The sequence below is a fragment of the Electrona antarctica genome (assembly GCF_951216825.1).
Source record: "Electrona antarctica genome assembly, chromosome: 16".
Classification (NCBI taxonomy): domain Eukaryota; kingdom Metazoa; phylum Chordata; class Actinopteri; order Myctophiformes; family Myctophidae; genus Electrona; species Electrona antarctica.
In genome coordinates, this window is record NC_136797.1 from 12522225 (window position 1) to 12539700 (window position 17476).

A 17476-nucleotide genomic window follows, 5' to 3' on the forward strand; every position below is an offset into this window, starting at 1 on the left:
TGCACATACAATTATACAATTGCTATGAAACCCATGGATAGCCAGTCATTTTGTGGATAAAGTTGAAGGGTACATTTAGGAGTGCATGTCCTACTTGAAAATGGTCAGAAATACTATAAAGGATAGTTAGTTCCGACATGATTTGATTTGACATACATGGACATGGTACATCATTATCAGACCTCAATTTACACTTCAACTTATTGTTTATCCCCAAAATTACAGGTTTTGTATTTGAAGCATTTGTAGAAATATTGGGCCTTATAAATATAAAACCAAATATAAAATACATTATCATTTTTATATTTTATAGTACATCTGATACGGATGTACCATGCATGCTAAAATCATATATACTTTACATTCTTTCCGACCATTTTTCCAAAGTATACTTTTTTTCCTTTTTTTTTACAATAATAAAAAAGGCAATTAGTACAGTACAGTAGTACAGTAGCAGGGCAGTACTGTGTAAGGATGTGGAACTCTCTTCCCTTTACAGATCAGACATATCAGACTCAACCTCAGTCGATGACTTTAAGAGGCGGCTAAAAACCCATTTCTATGGCCTTGCTTTTAACTGATTTTGTTGTAACCTTATCTTAAATTCACTTTCAATTTCAACGAATTCTACTGACTTGATTTGAAGCTATTACTTTTGTTTTTTACCCTTGTTCAATGTTTTTTAGTTTTTTTAGCATTTATGTGATTTTTTTTTACTTGTATTTAATACAAGTACAATTGGTTCCATTTGTACACCCTCAGAGTTAAATTAACATTGATTTTACAATATAAATTGGGGGTCCCAGAGATAGAAATGCCATTAAATGGGGGGGTCTGTAGACTAATGCATGTCAAACTGGGGGTCCTTGAAATTAAACGGGTTGAGAATCACTGCTAGAGCCGTACACATCTTCTCTTATGGGGGTCCCTGGCATATATTTTCAAATGGGGGTCCGCGGGCTAATTAGTGTCAATTTGGGTGTCCTTGACATGAAAAAGTTTGGGAACCACTGTGTTGCGAAGGCTCTCAAATGGATCTCCATATATGGGGATAAAAGGCCGTCACTTGGATCTCCAGATCCATATGTGGAGATAATGGAAATATCCAATGCTGACATCAGATTAATATGGAAACCCCATATAGGGATACATGTGTGTCATCGTCATATGCGATTGGATAGCATTGTCATTATGACACGCATATAACTAAAAGTATAAAAGCATTACAATCAGAGACTTAAGGGGCAGAATATCTTCTAATATCTTTGGCCTGAGTCGGTTGGATAGGACGGAATATCTGGCCAAGCAAATTATAGAGCTTTTCATTGGGGGTTTCCATATCCCGGTTAAGTTCGTATCGAACACCACTGTAGTGGGTCCTAACTAAATAACCAGCATTGGTCGAGCTATTCTTCACACTGAATTAATAGATCAAGCAAATTTTATTTTTTCTGATCCTCACCCGGAGCAGAAGGTGGCGCTAATGCACAGACAGGCTGGATGTCAACCGACTAAAGGCGTAAAACAAAGAAGAAGCTCCTCTTGCTTCTAAAAACAAACATGGCGCCGACCATGAAACGCAACGTGAGTTCGGAGAAAACAGCAGAAGACAGCTCTAAAAGACAGAAAATTGACCTGGAATGCACAGTCGTAAGGATTGTCGATAGCAGAAAACATGCCAATGACGTTTTTGATGTTCTCGAGTGCCTCCAGGTATGGGAAAACACAATAATAGCTGTTTGTTGGTGGCATATTATGTCCCATGGATGAATCAGTGGTTCCCAAAGTGGGGTCCGGGGACCCCCAGGGGTCCTTGAGGGAGTTCCCAAATGATAGTATTGGAACCAAATGGACCCATTTTGGGTGTGTAACTCAGAGAGTGTACAAATGGACCCTCTCAGAGTTAAATTAACTTTGATTTTACAATATAAATTGGGGTCCCAGAGATAGAAATGCCATTACATGGGCCCCATGTAATGGCATTTCTATGGGGGTCCGTATCCTAATTCAGATCAAACTGGGGATCCTTACTCCGTTGTAATGAAAATGTTTGAAAATGAAATGAAATGAAATGAAATCTATATTTACCCAGGGTATCTGGGCTAAGCTCAAGAACTTGTTTCCAGCCAGGCCCTGCTCATAGAACACATTTCATCGTAGTGGTTGATGCCTTGTTCAAGGGCATTTCAGCGGTGGTAATTTTAACGTGTCGGACGGCTGGTTCGAACTGGGAACCTTCCGGTATCTAGACCGCGCCGCTATCCGTTCGGCCACCGCTGCCACAAAATCACTGCAAAATCACTGCTAGAGCCGTATAAATCTTCTCTTATGGGGGTCCTTGGCATATATTTTCTAATGGGGGGTCCGTGGGCTAATTAGTGTCAATTTGGGGGTCCTTGACATGAAAAGGTTTGGGAACCACTGTCATGAATCATGCCAAGGAAAGCAGACGAGGGTCTTTCTACTATATTACCCAGCGTTGACAAATTGTGGTTTGTTATTAATATCATCTTGATTTCCAGACGGAGAAAGAGAAGAATGTCATCGACGCTATCGGTGCGTGTAGCAAATTGTTCTGCACTTTACTGGAGAGAAGAGACTTGTTTGTAGGAAAACTCCCCAGTGAAGAGGAGACCTCGGCTGGTTAGTTTCACGCACGCACGCACGCACGCACGCACGCACGCACACACACACACACAAACATACACACAGTCACACAGGGGTGCTTCAATTCATGGCTTTTGAAGATTCCGTCATATGACAGCCAGTTCTATGGACTAGTCTTTGTTTGTTTAGTGCAATTATGACATAGATCGTTTGCAGGCCAAGTCTATGGACTTTTATCTTTGTTTAGGGCACTACATGACGGCGTCAGAGACGTCATGTGGCCAATATAAATACAGTGGGCGCCCCCTCAGTGTGATTATTTTTCTGTACATTGCAGCTCCACACAGACAATATTATGAATACTGTCATGTTAATTTAACTCCAATTTACAATGTTGATAAATTGTGTGTGTGTGTGTGTGTGTGTGTGTGTGTGTGTGTGTGTGTGTGTGTGTGTGTGTGTGTGTGTGTGTGTGTGTGTGTGTGTGTGTGTGTGTGTGTGTGTGTGTGTGTGTGTGTGTGTGTGTGTGTGTGTGTGTGTGTGGTACATTAAGTATATAGTGTCAACGGTACAATCAATCAAGCCACTGTTTACACTATGATCTTCATCCCTATACTTGACTGTGTGTGTGTGTGTTAGACAAACACAGTGCAGAGGATATGTATCGCATGTTCATGCGTCATCGTTACAACAGCTGTGTGGAGATGCTGCTAGACCACCTCCATCACAACTCTCACCAAGTCAAGGTGAGTTGACCGCACGGTAAAGTCCTGTTACAAGTGTAACCAACTGGAGCTGTCCATTTAGTTACATTCATACATTCGTACATTAAAATGCAGCAACGGTGCGTTGGGACAGTTGACTCCTCAACTCCTCAACAAGTCAAGAGACGAGTACAACTCGTATTTATTTAATTTTCAATACAAAAAATAAACATAGGTGCCTTGGGACCAGTGGCGTATCCAGGAATTACGTTTTGGGCAGGCAAGGTCATGTGTTAATTGTCGTCTCCCCGCGCACAATCGTAGCACTAATGGTTTTCAAAGAGATATACCTGCCAGACGAGTAGGATACAAAGGCTGAAAGGCATGCATTTACATTCCAATGGGTGATTGAGGGTCGCGCTCTACCGCAACGGCCAATCAGCTGTCCATTAATAGTTCTCAGGTCTTGTTTTTGTCTTCTTTTTTTCTCATTGTATGGATTTTGGCCAGGCCAGAAATGGATTTGGACAGGCGGACGCCTGCCCTCGCCTTATTGTAGATACGCCTCTGCTTGGGACTTTGCCCACATGCTGAGCCTTATTTGCATTGCACTGATACTATTTGTGCACTAATGTCATGACCAGCTCATGCACCTCATTTCTAAACCTCATGTACATAATGTTGGATGCATGTGCTTCTATGTCATTGTGTAAATAAATATGTATTATGTAGATACCTTAAATAAAATAAAAAACACAACTTAATCCCTGTTCAAAGATGGCCAATGTACAAAACTCAACGCTTTCCATTGCAACATAACCAACACAGGGTTGGCGCCCGAGGACGATTCTACAAATGCCATCTAAATCCTGACAGTTTTCTGAAAACCCCTATGTTTCCATGTCAGTCATTCTCAAACATTTTCATGTCAAGGACTCGCAAAAATATGTGTAATTGGCCGCCGACCCCCATCTGAAAATATGATGTTCCAGGGACCCCCCCAGAAGCAAAGATTTGAATTGAAAATGTTCACTCTGAAAGAATATAAGATTTGCGCCACATTTTCACGATTTAAAAAAAATAGCAGACTTACAGTATAAGCTCGTATATATATCTATTTTTCAACAGCTAAAGCATAACGTAATGCTTAAAACACCAAAAGGGGTTCCCGTCCGGCCGGGGAAAGGCCGGACTCCTCATGCATAGAAGGAAGCATGAGGTCAGTCCGCTGCCCTTCCCAGGTTGGCAGAGGAAGTGTAGCGCCCAGGATTACATTAGATAATTGACACTGGGTGGAAAAAATGGGTTGCAAAATCTTGGGATAAAAAGTTAAATAAAAAATAATGACATACTGTATAATATTGGCCAATATATATGAGTTGATGGCTGTAATAATGAGTTGCACTGGCATGATCATGTTGATTGTTTTGCTACAGGAGAATGCCCTTTGTGCCCTGATGAAGTTTGCTGGTGCAGTCGGCCAGCACCCCCTTGAGGACCTGGACTGGAGCGAACATTACAGCTTCCCAAGGGAACTTATTCAGGTAGGATTCTTTATCCGCTATTGTGTTGTAAGTACAGTACTTTGAGATTTGAGTCGAATGTGAAGTGCAATGTAAATAAAATCATGGGTCCGTGATGCCAATCCTGATTTGAGAGTCCAAGACTACCAATGTTTTGACCGAGATTTGGTATAAAAGAAAATAATCTTTTTATTTATTTTTATAAACCTTAAATAAACACGTAAATGGAACTTAATTCCAAAAACTGCTGATCTACAAGCACACATAGCCACTTTCGGGACCCTCGGTTACCGTTTCTGTATTTTGGACGGCGTTACCTTTAGGGTCCCTTACAAGTTAATCCACTCTCCAATAGACGCAGCTTTACCCACTGTCTGTTCACGGAGACCCGCGCGGTCGCTTGAGTGTTGGTGAGATGTTTCAACGATGCATAGAGCTGCAGTATAGGAGACTGCGGAAACGTGTGCGAAGCGGCGTTAATCGGCGTTGCGTTAAGTATTTTTAATCTTTTTTTAGTTGAAGTTTTGGCTTCTCTGAAATTCTCTCCTCCTCACTTCCCATGTCCCGCCTCCCGCACCGCGACTGGGCTAGCTGCACGTCTTAGTTACTGCCTCTGATTGGCCAACCGCATATACATGCTGTTGTGTTGTGGGTCTATTTAATAACTCCTGTTATGGCCCGATCTTAGCTTTGGTTCATTTTAAAAATGAGAAGAGGACATGTTTCCTCTTTAAAACTGTTTCTAAAATGTCTGAGCCCAGATACAGCAACGTGCAGCTAGCCAGTCGCGGTGTTGGGACTTGGGAGTAAAAATTAAGGTGCCAAGCCAAAATGGATTAGAGGTGCATTGATTCTATTCTTGCACCAGCTGTTCTGCTCCAGCACTGCTGTTTTACAAAAACCTGTGTTGCTGCAGGTTTTAGGTTGGACATACTATTGGTCCGACAACGACAACCTACCTCAAACCCTAACCTAACCATAACCGCAAGCACGGAGCAGCACAAGTTTGCCAACCTTAAAGCATGTTCGCCGACCTTAATCCTGTCGCCAACCTAAACGCATGTTCGCCGACCTTAATCCGGTCACCAACCTTAACGCATGTTGGCCAACCTTAATCCGGTCGCCAACCTAAACGCATGTTCGCCAACCTTTATCCGGTCGCCTACCTTAACGCATGTTGGCCAACCTTTATCCGGTCGACAACCTTATCGCATGTTGGCCGACCTTAATCCGATCGATTTCCGCATGTCGGTCCTATGGAAAAGCAACCTGTGTGACCTGATGTGATGAAGAGGATTCTGAAATTGTCATACTAGACAGTCACATTCCTATTGCTCTGGCCTTATTATTCTGAGAATTGTAAACAGATTTTGTTAAATATGATACTGTAGCAGGACAAATTAATACATTATACTGTGGCGGACTGCACAGTCCAGGTAATTAATGAGAGTAATTTCATGCAAATGCCAAATACTGAATATCAGACATCTGTAATTGCCTACACTAAAAGGATTCTTGAACTTGTCTATTTCAGCATCTTACGTAAGATATTCACTGTAGCATCTGATATACTTCTGATCTATTTCATTGCCAGGCTGTGGTTGAGAGACTGCTGTCAAAAACGGAGGACAACTCCTTGCTCATCTCCAGGTATCAAGAGTTCCTGGAAATGGAAGATGTACGCTATTATGTGATGAGCTCTCTCCGTGAGAATATAGCCCTGGTCATGGACAAAAACAAAGGGGTGAGTGAGTGGTACCCTTCCAGGGCAGTGGAATTTCATCTCTTTGTATGCATCATGCAACAAACGCCATATGAAATCATATCCTATGTAATTTATAAGTTATTCCAAAGATTTGTCTCAGTCAAGTAGGGCGGCTGTGGCTCAGGAGGTAGAGCAGGTCGTCCAATGATCCATGGGTCGGCGGTTCGAATCCCGGCTCCTCCTGTCCACATGTCGAAGTGTCCTTGGGCAAACCCTACATTGCCTCCAAAGAGTTGGTCGGTGTGAGCTCGCCACCGTCGGTGTGTGAATGTGGGAAGTGACTATTCGCCACTTCACCTCCCAATGTATGAATGAATGGACCATTGTAAAGCGCTTTGAGCACTTGGCAGTTTTACTGTACAATAAATTAATGTTGTTGTACTTCCTCAAGAGGGACCCATGTACAACCCAGATTCGGCACAAACAAGGGACTAAATTATTTTCGCTCCTATGCCACCAAAATGTGGAAGGCCCTACCAACAGTCATTAAGACATGCAAATCCCTTGACTCCTTCAAAACCGCTCTCAAAGGGCACCTACGGACGGCTGCAATTCGAAACTGGCCCCCGTAAAATCTGAATCCCACCACCCACCCCCTTTTCCCCTCACTGTATATGTTTCTTTTCCCTTTTTACCTCCTTTATGATGAATTCCTGTTCTGTTCTTTGGCTATATAGAAGTGTCTATTTGTACGTCTCTAAATGTTTTGATGAATTGAACAAGGTGGACCCTCTTGTAAACAAGTGTAATGCTTTTTTGGGTCGTCCACTCACAGTTAACAGTCTTTGTATTGAGTTTGTGCTTGAAATGTACTGTAATTCTGCAAACTGTTAATAAATATTTCAATCAATCCTTGTTACACCCCAGGCACTGATGCCCATATACCAGAGCAACGTGTTCACCTTAATGTCAAACATCAACATGCCCAGCCAGGAGGCGGAGTTGACAAACTTCTTAGTCAAACAGGAAGGTTAGATCTGTGTGCCATTTTTAAACTATCTAATCTAAAGAAACTTTATCAGTACAGTATATTGTTTCCTAAATATATCACGTATAGCAGAATTAGTAAAATTATTTTGTTTTAAAAGTATTTCATTTGTCATTTTAGCAAAGCACGAAGATTGGAAAGCGGCTAAATTGAATGTAAGTAGTGTTACCTTTCTACCATTTATTTCCTGCATACAACCAAAGCATTATATAATTAAGGTTTTAATCATTTTTCTCATTTTAGGAGCATAAGCGTGCATTTGAGAAGATGTGGCTTGGCTTTCTCAAGTACAAGGTACAAAAAAACAATAGTTTGATTGAACTAATGTCTCCTCTTTATGCAGTAGGCCTACATGTGTAACAAAGTAGTGACCCTAATGCTCAAGTTTCATACTGGGATTTCCCACTTTCCCGATTATGATATTGGAACAAAATTGCCCGGGGGTTATTTAATCCATTAAATAAATGTGCCCAGCGATTTATAGCAGCGGAGCACTTTTACCGACGGACCGGATGTTATCCCGGATGTGGCTGTGGCAGCTAAATGTAGCCAAAACACTCTTAACGGCGATCGACAACAACGGGAGGCATGATTAAATCTACCGCTACTAGCGACTGGACAGCGGGGGACTGTGTAACCCCTAAATCTTTTCTTAGAATTGGACGGGATGATTTAGATCGCGAGTTATTAACGTTTTAAGATTCTCGGTCTCGTCTGCTAAACGGGGGGGGGGGGGGGGGGGGGGGCATTTTCGATGACGACGCACTGTTACGCAACATTGAGTATTGCGCAACAGGCGCTCCTAAGGCTGTGGAGCGATGCGATCGGTTTTGATATCATTAATCTCCGTCTTGTTAATCAATCTCCGTCCTGGGCATCAGAGTGTACTAATTAACAGGACGGAGACCTTCGTCTGGAGCCCTTAACACAGCCGACGCGAATCGCGTATCAATACGTTATCAATTAATCAAACGTCGGGTGCGGATCACGTATCAATACGTTTCAATCATTTTTTTATAGCATACTTTCATTCATCTTTTTACCCACCCGGACAATGAAGAACCATCGCCCTATCATTGTTGCTTAGTCCCGCTCACGTGATCAGAAAAAACCCCCCCAAAAAAAAAAACCCCTCCCATCCTGAAAACAGGAGGGCGGGCCGTTTTACGTGTAGAAGCCACTAAGCCAGTCTAAAATGGACGCGCCCATGCGCGCCCATGGAATGATCCAGTCGGTGTGAAAAGAATCAAATTTCACCTAACCTCGCCTCACCAGGCTTTCCTCCAGCTATTGGCTTTCACACAACACTATACTACTCGATTCCCCCCTCCCCTCCTGTTTCTCCTGCAGGAGGAGCCTTGCGAGATGGGGGCTCTGTCCTGGCTGGCTCTGTCTCTCGGAAAAAAACAACCGATCGGCATTGCATTGCGTCTGCAACACACATGGACAGATGCATGTTTCCTTCTTCATACTGTAGCGACCAAACGATCCCCGAGCCTACAATACTACGAACTAACCACAGTATCGAGGGGCCGCCACGACAAGACAGTGTGCCGTTGGTGGATCACGTATCGCCATGCAGAACCGTCATAATCGGAGATCGCTCGGACGTGTGATTGTAACGCTTTTTTATTCATTATAATTGTAGTGATAAGACCGCAATGAACGCATCGGGGACGTAATCGACCCGGGTGTAATGTATAACGAACTTTTCCGCGTCCTAAACCGTGGTGTTGTGATCCGTTGTCGTTGACATCACAGCCGGGGGAATCTTTTTTTTTTCCTCCATCGCCTCCAACCTGCATGCCCAGGCATGTTCTCTTGTTAGTAAATATACTTCACTAGCTTGAAAAACTAAATCAGCTGATGATGACAACGCGTCTCACCGTTATACTATAGTTCTGAACCGAACGGTGGAATGGGACTTTTTATAGCCGTACGGATCAAGACTTTTGCTGCCCAATGTGCCCATGAACCCCCCCCCCCCCAATGTTTTGCGATCAAGACAATGAGGCAATCATCATCATCATCTAAGAAAGCAAAGAGTTATGAAGGTTTATAGTCAGACATTGACAGGCAGATATAACAATAAACACAATAAATATGCTATACATCCTATACACCGAATGAAAGCCCTGAATGTGTACTTTTACGAGGAAAAGAGTAAACATTGATCCCATGTACAGTTTGTCATAAATTGGTTACATTGCACATTGCGCCCACCAGATATAACTGTTACTGCAGAGAAGACATGGACCCGAACTCAATATTCACAAAATAAGGCCTATAGCGACATATAAATACTATATACCGTATGAAACAGAAGACTCTCTGCTTTCATAAGAAAAAAACTTCTACAGTTGCGCGGTGCAACTGTAGAGAACAGTTGCACCGCTCACTTCACAGGGGTGTGATTTTTATTATTACAGTAGAAGTTTACAGACCAAACTGTAAATAAAAGGTTTACATGACTTTCTGTCTCAGTCCGTATATAGCGAGCTGTAGTGAATAAGTACAGAACAGTTGCAACGCTCACTTCACAGGGGTGTGATTTTTATTATTACAGTAGAAGTTTACAGACCAAACTGTAAATAAAAGGTTTACATGACTTTCTGCCTCAGTCCGTATATAGCGAGCTGTATTGAATAAGCAGAGAACAGAATATGGGACAGAGTTGCACCACTCACTTCACATGGGTGTGATTTTTATTATTACTACAGTAGAAGTTTTTTTCTTATGAAAGCAGAGAGTCTTCTGTTTCATACGGTATATAGTATTTATATGTCGCTATAGGCCTTATTTTGTGAATATTGAGGAGTTCACGTCCATGTCTTCTCTGAAGTTATCTGGTGGGCACAAGCTGCATTCAATAACCAATTACTGTCTAACTGTACATGGGATCAATGTTTACTCTTTTCCTCGTAAAAGTACACATTCAGGGCTTTCATTCGGTGTATAGGATGTATAGGATATTTATTGGGTTCAATTTTATATCTGCCTGTCAATGTCTCTGACTTTAAACCATCCATAACTCTGCTCGCTGTTCAAGATAACCACTTCCAGGCAAATGCAGGTGTTGCAAAAAGGTCAATATCTCCAGAATGGAACATGGTAAAATCAAAATGTATTTTTTAAATTGAAGTGGACAAGTTCAGCTTTCTTTTGATGTATGCGTGTGATTCTCGCTATAAGAGAACATTTTGCTGTGGGCCCCCGAACAAGGCCTTTGTGCAATGTTAAACGGTAGCAACATCCAAATAGGCCTGTTGAGATCTTGTAGCAATCAAAGTGTTAAACTGTTAATATGGTCAATTGCCATGAGCTGTTTTTTTTCTCTAATTCGCATATATTCTGTATTTGTGTTTACTGTGTTTTGCTACAGTTGCCAAACAGCATGTACAAAAAGGTTCTTGTGATCCTCCATGACTCCATCCTGCCTCATATGAGCAAGCCCACTCTAATGATTGACTTTTTGACCGCTGCCTACGAAGTCGGTACGTTGTTTTGGTGGTATGAGAGTGAACACTGTTTTGAAGAGTGTTGTTTGGAATGCCTTATACCAGTGGTTCCCAAAGTGGTGTCCGGGGACCCCCAGGGGTCCTTGAGGGAGTTCCAGGGGGTCCCCCACCAAAATGATAGTTTGGACCCTTATGGGTCTGTAAACTCAGAGAGTGTACAAATGGACTCGAAGAGTGTACACTCAGAGTTAAATTTTACAATATAAATTGGGGGTCCCAGAGATGGAAAGGCCATTAAATGGGGGTCCGTAACTAATGCATGTCAAACTGGGGGGTCCTTGTAATTAAACGGGTTGAGAATCACTGCTAGAGCCGTAAAACTCTTCTCTTATGGGGGTCCCTGGCATATCTTTTCAAATGGGGGTCCCGTGGGCTAATTAGTGTCAATTCTTAGGGTCCTTGACATGAAAATATTTGGGAACCACTGCCTCATAGCTATGGGTAGATTTGTCCAGATTAATTGCGTTTGAGTTTTAATTCCATGAAATGCATTATATGATTTATATCATCATTTTGTTTTCTCACTTTACAGGAGGAGCAATTAGTTTGCTGGCGCTCAATGGGCTGTTTGTCCTCATGCATCAGCACAACCTGTGAGTAACTCATACTGTGCTATAGGCCCTCAATGGGCTGTTTGTCCTCATGCATCAGCACAACCTGTGAGTAACTCATACTGTGCTATAGGCCCTCAATGGGCTGTTTGTCCTCATGCATCAGCACAACCTGTGAGTAACTCATACTGTGCTATAGGTGCTCATTGGGCTGTTTGTCCTCATGCATCAGCACAACCGGTGAGTAACTCATACTGTGCTATAGGCGCTCAATGGGCTGTTTGTCCTCATGCATCAGCACAACCTGTGAGTAACTCATACTGGGCTATAGGCGCTCAATGGGCTGTTTGTCCTCATGCATCAGCACAACCTGTGAGTAACTCGTACTGTGCTATAGGCGCTCAATGGGCTGTTTGTCCTCATGCATCAGCACAACCTGTGAGTAACTCATACTGTGCTATAGAGCGTCGCAGTCCCGCCCCCTACCCTGGACCAGGAAATGATTCTCCGTTCATTTTCCTCATAGACATTTCAGAAAGTATTTATTTAAAGACGTTTACGCCGTGGACAAAGCCAACTCGAGTCGTGACAAATCATGACAACAAACACAGTCCCGCCCATGGTAGGGGCGGGACTGCGACGCTCTATAGGAGGCCCAATAATATATATAGGCTATAAATGTGTTAAAATTCTTGGACATATATCGTTGAAATGGCAACTTAGTATTATATATACTACCATAGGATATGTAGGATATGTAGGATATGTATCCCTCAAACACGAACGCAATGACAACACAAGAGACGGTCGCGGCCACACAGCCAACTCAAGGTATGGCCACTGAGCCAACTTGGGGACCCAACGCAAGGACAACACAAGAGATGGTCACGGCCACACAGCCAACTCAAGGTACGGCCACGGAGCCGACTTGGGGACCCAACGCAGCTCCTCCAAGGAAAACAAACAATTTAACGGAGCTGAACGTGAATCCCCCCCCCCGCCCCCCCCTTTTTTTCCCCTCACTGTATATTTTTCTTTTCCCTTTTTACCTCCTTTTTGATGAATTCTTTTTTGATGAATTCCTGTTCTGTCTATAGAAGTGTCTATTTGTACGTCTCTAAATGTTTTGATGATTTGAACATGGTGGACCCTGTTGGAAACAAGTGTAATGCTTAATTGGGTCGTCCACTCACAGTTAACAGCCTTTGTATTGAGTTTGTGCTTGAAATGTACTGTAATTCTGCAAACTGTTAATAAATTCTTCAATCAATCAATCAAACCTTGCCTAGGGCAAGGTACATATCCTATGGTAGTATATATATGGTCCATAGCTCTAATGCGTTTCATTTAGAGCTATGTTACTCTCGACTTCCGGGGCTCGCATGAATGCAGACCAGCCTCTCGTCTTTAGCGTAAATAAAAAGAACGTTTTTGCTACTCACCAAAACAAAGGTGGGTTGTGTCACCACACGTATACACAGCCAGAAAGGGATTTGTTTTTTCACCGGAGGAAAAATATTCTCTATGAGGCAATTCTCAATATCGGTAGAGGGTGCAGTGGAGTAACTAAAAGTATTTTTTTTCTGGTTTAAACAAAATCCCCTTTTTGGCCAAAAAGTACCGTTTATACGTGTGGTGGGGAGCTCAGAGTGCTTCCACTAAGGAAAGTAGGCTTTCTAATGACACAACCCGCCTTTGTTTTGGTGAGTAGCAAAAACGTTCTTTTTAAGAGCTACCCCTGCCCATACAAGTTGTATTTGGATGGTTGGATGTTTTTTTTTAAATTTTATTTATTTTTATTTTGATGTGGAAACATTTATCATAGTCATGTATCATCATCATTTATAATAATGAGAACGAGTACAAAAAAACGTTTACAGTTTGATGTATCACCAGAAACAATGACCCCTGTTTGTGTCTGCAGTGACTATCCAGATTTCTACCAGAAACTCTACAATCTGCTGGAGCCTTCTGTTTTACATGTGAAGTACAGAGCGCGCTTCTTCCACCTAGCCAACCTCTTCCTCTCCTCAAGGTAAGGTGTTTAACCCATTTAGACCTGGGACAGATTCTACAAAATGTCTTCTAAATCCTGACGGTTTTCTGAAAAAACCCATGTTTCTATGGTCAGTGGTTCTCAAACATTTTCATGTCAAGGACCCCCAAAAATATATGTAATTGGCCGCCGACCCCCATCTGAAAATATGTTGTTCCAGGGACCCCCCCCCCCCCCCCCCCCCCAGAAGCAAAGATTTGAGTTAAAAACGTTCACTCTGAAAGAATATATACCGGTATTCAAAGAGTTGTGACCACATTTTCACAATTGTGCCGCGCTATGAACTTGTAAATTGGAAAATTTTCCACACCCACGTTATGAAAGTATGGTTAACCCATTTTTGGACTAAAAACGCCTTCTAAATCCTGACATAAGTTTTCTGAAAAACTTAAAATATTTATATAGCAGCATACATTTGAATACTGTACAGAACAGCAAAAGGGGATCCCGTCCAGAAGGGTAGGCTTACAAAAAGGGGTTCCCGCCTATGTGTTAAAAAAAGAAGTGTGGTTGGGGAATTGCATTCTACAAAATATTTCATGAATTTGTTTTTCAATGATTTGTTTGGGACAATAATCAAATATTTTTGTGACTGTTTAATCTGTGGCTGTGTGTGCGTGTGTGTGTGTGGCACTGTGTGTGTGCGATCCTCCAGCCATTTGCCAGTGTATCTGGTGGCAGCATTTGCCAAGCGCCTGGCCCGCCTGGCGCTCACAGCGCCCCCTACAGGCCTCCTGATGGTGTTGCCGTTCATCAACAACCTGATCCGTCGCCACCCGTCGTGTAGAGTTCTCATTCACCGGCCCAGCGCTTCAGATGGTGAGTTCTCACGGACCTTTAAAATTGGCTCGAACACCAAGGACCATAACATAATAAGGACACAAAGTCGAACCGCAGAGCGACGCGTTGAAGAGCTTGTAGATCGGCTATTTTCAGCATGCAACCAAGTGTAAAATGACTTGTACTGTATCTCTTGTCCACTAGTCCCTATCTAGTTTTAGTCATCATAGCTTAGTTTTCGTCAGTGAAAAAAAGGTAGTCAACGAACATTTTTCGTCTTAGTTTTGGTCGACGAAAACAACACTGCCATACATGCACAAACCAAACGGATCAACACGTTTTTAACCTGTCATAATGTATGCTTGACAGAGCCTTGTGAAGACCCATATCTGATGAACGAGGAGGATCCTGCCCAGAGCCGTGCCTTGGAGAGCAGTCTTTGGGAACTTAAGGTGCGTTGTTTTTGGGTTATGATACTCTGTCTGCAGTACACGTCAAGGGACACTTCACCCTTTTGATGTTTAGAACTAGAACACTTTCCTGGGTGTCTTTATGTGTGTAATATATGGTTTTAGATTTTTAGCAGCGAGCCCAGTGTCTCTGAGCACAGTACTTTAGATTCCATGCGTGGACAGAAGAAGCTGTGTTTTGCGTCATTTCTGTTTTTTTAGACAGCAGGTGGATGGAAATGAAGCTCCACCCACGCGGGACCCCTTTTGGTGTTTTAAAGCATTATGTTATGCTTTAGCTATTGAAAAATAGCAGATCTACAAGCTCATAGCGCGGCACTCGGTGCCGCGCTATGAGCTTGTAGATCTGCTATTTTTGAAAAATCGTGAAAATGTGCCTCAAATCTTTGAATATATATTATTACAGAGTGAACATTTTAACTCAAATCTGGGTAGGTCCCTGGAACAACATATTTTCAGATGGGGGTGGAGGCATATAACATATCGTTTTTGGAGTCCTTGACATGAAATCTTGGGCACCACTGATACAGAAACATAAGGTTCTTCAGAAAACTGTCAGGATTTTGAAGACATTTTTTTAATTTCGATGTCGTCCTAAATGGGTTAACCATTGAGAAGGATTGGAAACGCATCAAAGCCTTATCGCATTTATCATTGAACTTCTTCTCTCGGGTTTTCCAACCTTGTTCCAGAGCCTGCAGAAGCATTATCACCCAGACGTGGCCAAGGCTGCCATGGCCATCAACACACCCCTGTCGACACTCGAGGACGACATCGACGAGCTGCTGGAGCTGACAAACTACGAGGTGAGCCAGTGTTGTTTTTGGCCAAGCTAATTTTGGTTTTAGTTTTAGTCGCAGTTCTCTTGAATAGTTTTCCATTTAGTTTTGGTCACATTTTAGTCACCTGGAATGTCTTGGTGTTCGTCTAGTTTCAGTCGACTAAATGTCATAAGATTTTAGTCAACTAAATCTACAGTTGATTTAGTCGACTAAATTGTATTTTGGCGCGCCTCGATGCCGTCGTAATGACTGTTTTTTACGCATGCTGAAAATAGCCGATCTACAAGCTCACGACGCATCGTGCCGCTGCATTGGGAATGATTTCCTGGGCCTGGCGTCATGAAAGGGCGACTCTCTATTGGCTGAGACGTTTAGTCGGTCTATCACTACAGCGATAAATGGTATTTTTTCATCTTCTGGGTGGATTGTGTTTTGTTTTTTGTGTGTGTGTGTGTGTGTGTGTGTGTGTCCGCAGCTGATGGAACGCGACCTAAAGCAGAATGACCCCAAGGACGGCGTGGTGCCGCTGGAGTTTGAGCCTGCCACTCACTTACTGCAGGGCGGAGGGGGAGGAGGAGGAGCGGTGCTGGGCCAGCACTTTGGACTGCTAGCATAGCCCATTCCGTGGCGGGAACCCCCCCCCTTTTTGGTGTTTTTAAAGCATTATGTTATGCTTTAGCTGTTGGAAAAATAGCAGATCTACAAGTTCATCAGATTGCATCCACAGTCCATTATCATTTATTATCAATCACTTTACCCCCTTTTTTTTACTTTGTTTTTGATTAATGTCATCTTATTAATAAAACGGTATAGAAAACAATTGCTAGATGGAATTGACTGATTCAATTTGTCACCATTACCAAAACCTAACTACAATGTCCTGAGTGTAGCTTAATTATTAGCCACCATGATTTTCAGAATTATATATTTGTTGTAGGAACACCTTTTGGTGTTTTAAAGCATTATGTTATACTTTAGCTATTGAAAAATAGAAGATCTACAAGCTCATAGGTACGATCTTGTAGGTCTGCTATTTTTGAAAAATCGCGAAAATGTGCTGCAAATCTTTGAATATATATTCTTTCAGAGCGAACGTTTGTAACTCATATCTTTGCTTCTGGGGGGGTCCCTGGAACAACATATTTTCAGATGGGGGTCGGCGGCCAATTACAGATACATCTGGGGGTCCTTGACATGGAAAAGGTTGAGCACCACTGACATAGGCTTTTCAGAAAACTGTCAGGATTTAGAAGGCATTTGTAGAATCGTCCTCAGGTCTAAATGAGTTAAACACAAATATTCTCTTCTGGGCGTCCCTTGTACAACACATTTTCAGATGGTGGTCCACGGCCATCACCTTTTTTGGCAGGAAAAAGTTTGAGATCCACTGGTGTAGAACGGAGTCCCACTCCCAGGTAGGGATGCACCCAGACATCAGCCATTATATCGGCATCGACCGGCAACATATCGGACCGATATATACATATTTTATAATTTATGTATGAATGTGAAGAGTGCTATTTTAATAAAAGGACAGCCCCTGAGATCATGCGTGCAAACATGAATCAGAACGGCAAAAATCCAGCTGTGCTTGATTTTGATCCAATAGCTATGTATATTGTCATGATCAGTGTTCATTTGAATAAAATTCCATTTAGTTTTAGTCATTTGACATGACTCTTGTTTCAGTCGACTTGATTCTAGTTTTATTTTTTTTAAATATATTTATTTT

At 42.4% G+C, this 17476-nt stretch overlaps 2 protein-coding genes across 2 annotated transcripts in view; both read left to right on the plus strand.

Annotated features, from left to right (window-relative positions):
* Positions 1–17476, plus strand: part of ak3 (adenylate kinase 3) — a 465380-nt gene that overhangs the window by 335126 nt on the left and 112778 nt on the right. The gene's annotated exons all lie outside the window — the stretch shown is intronic.
* noc4l (nucleolar complex associated 4 homolog) lies at positions 1533–17308 on the plus strand. Its single transcript, XM_079524392.1, has 15 exons — positions 1533–1713; positions 2523–2643; positions 3247–3353; positions 4748–4855; positions 6429–6578; positions 7467–7569; positions 7708–7742; positions 7831–7881; positions 10970–11081; positions 11638–11698; positions 13581–13691; positions 14368–14531; positions 14862–14944; positions 15655–15768; positions 16220–17308. The coding sequence occupies exons 1-15, from the start codon at positions 1561–1563 to the stop codon at positions 16358–16360; spliced, it is 1614 nt and encodes a 537-aa protein (XP_079380518.1). The 5' UTR covers positions 1533–1560; the 3' UTR covers positions 16361–17308.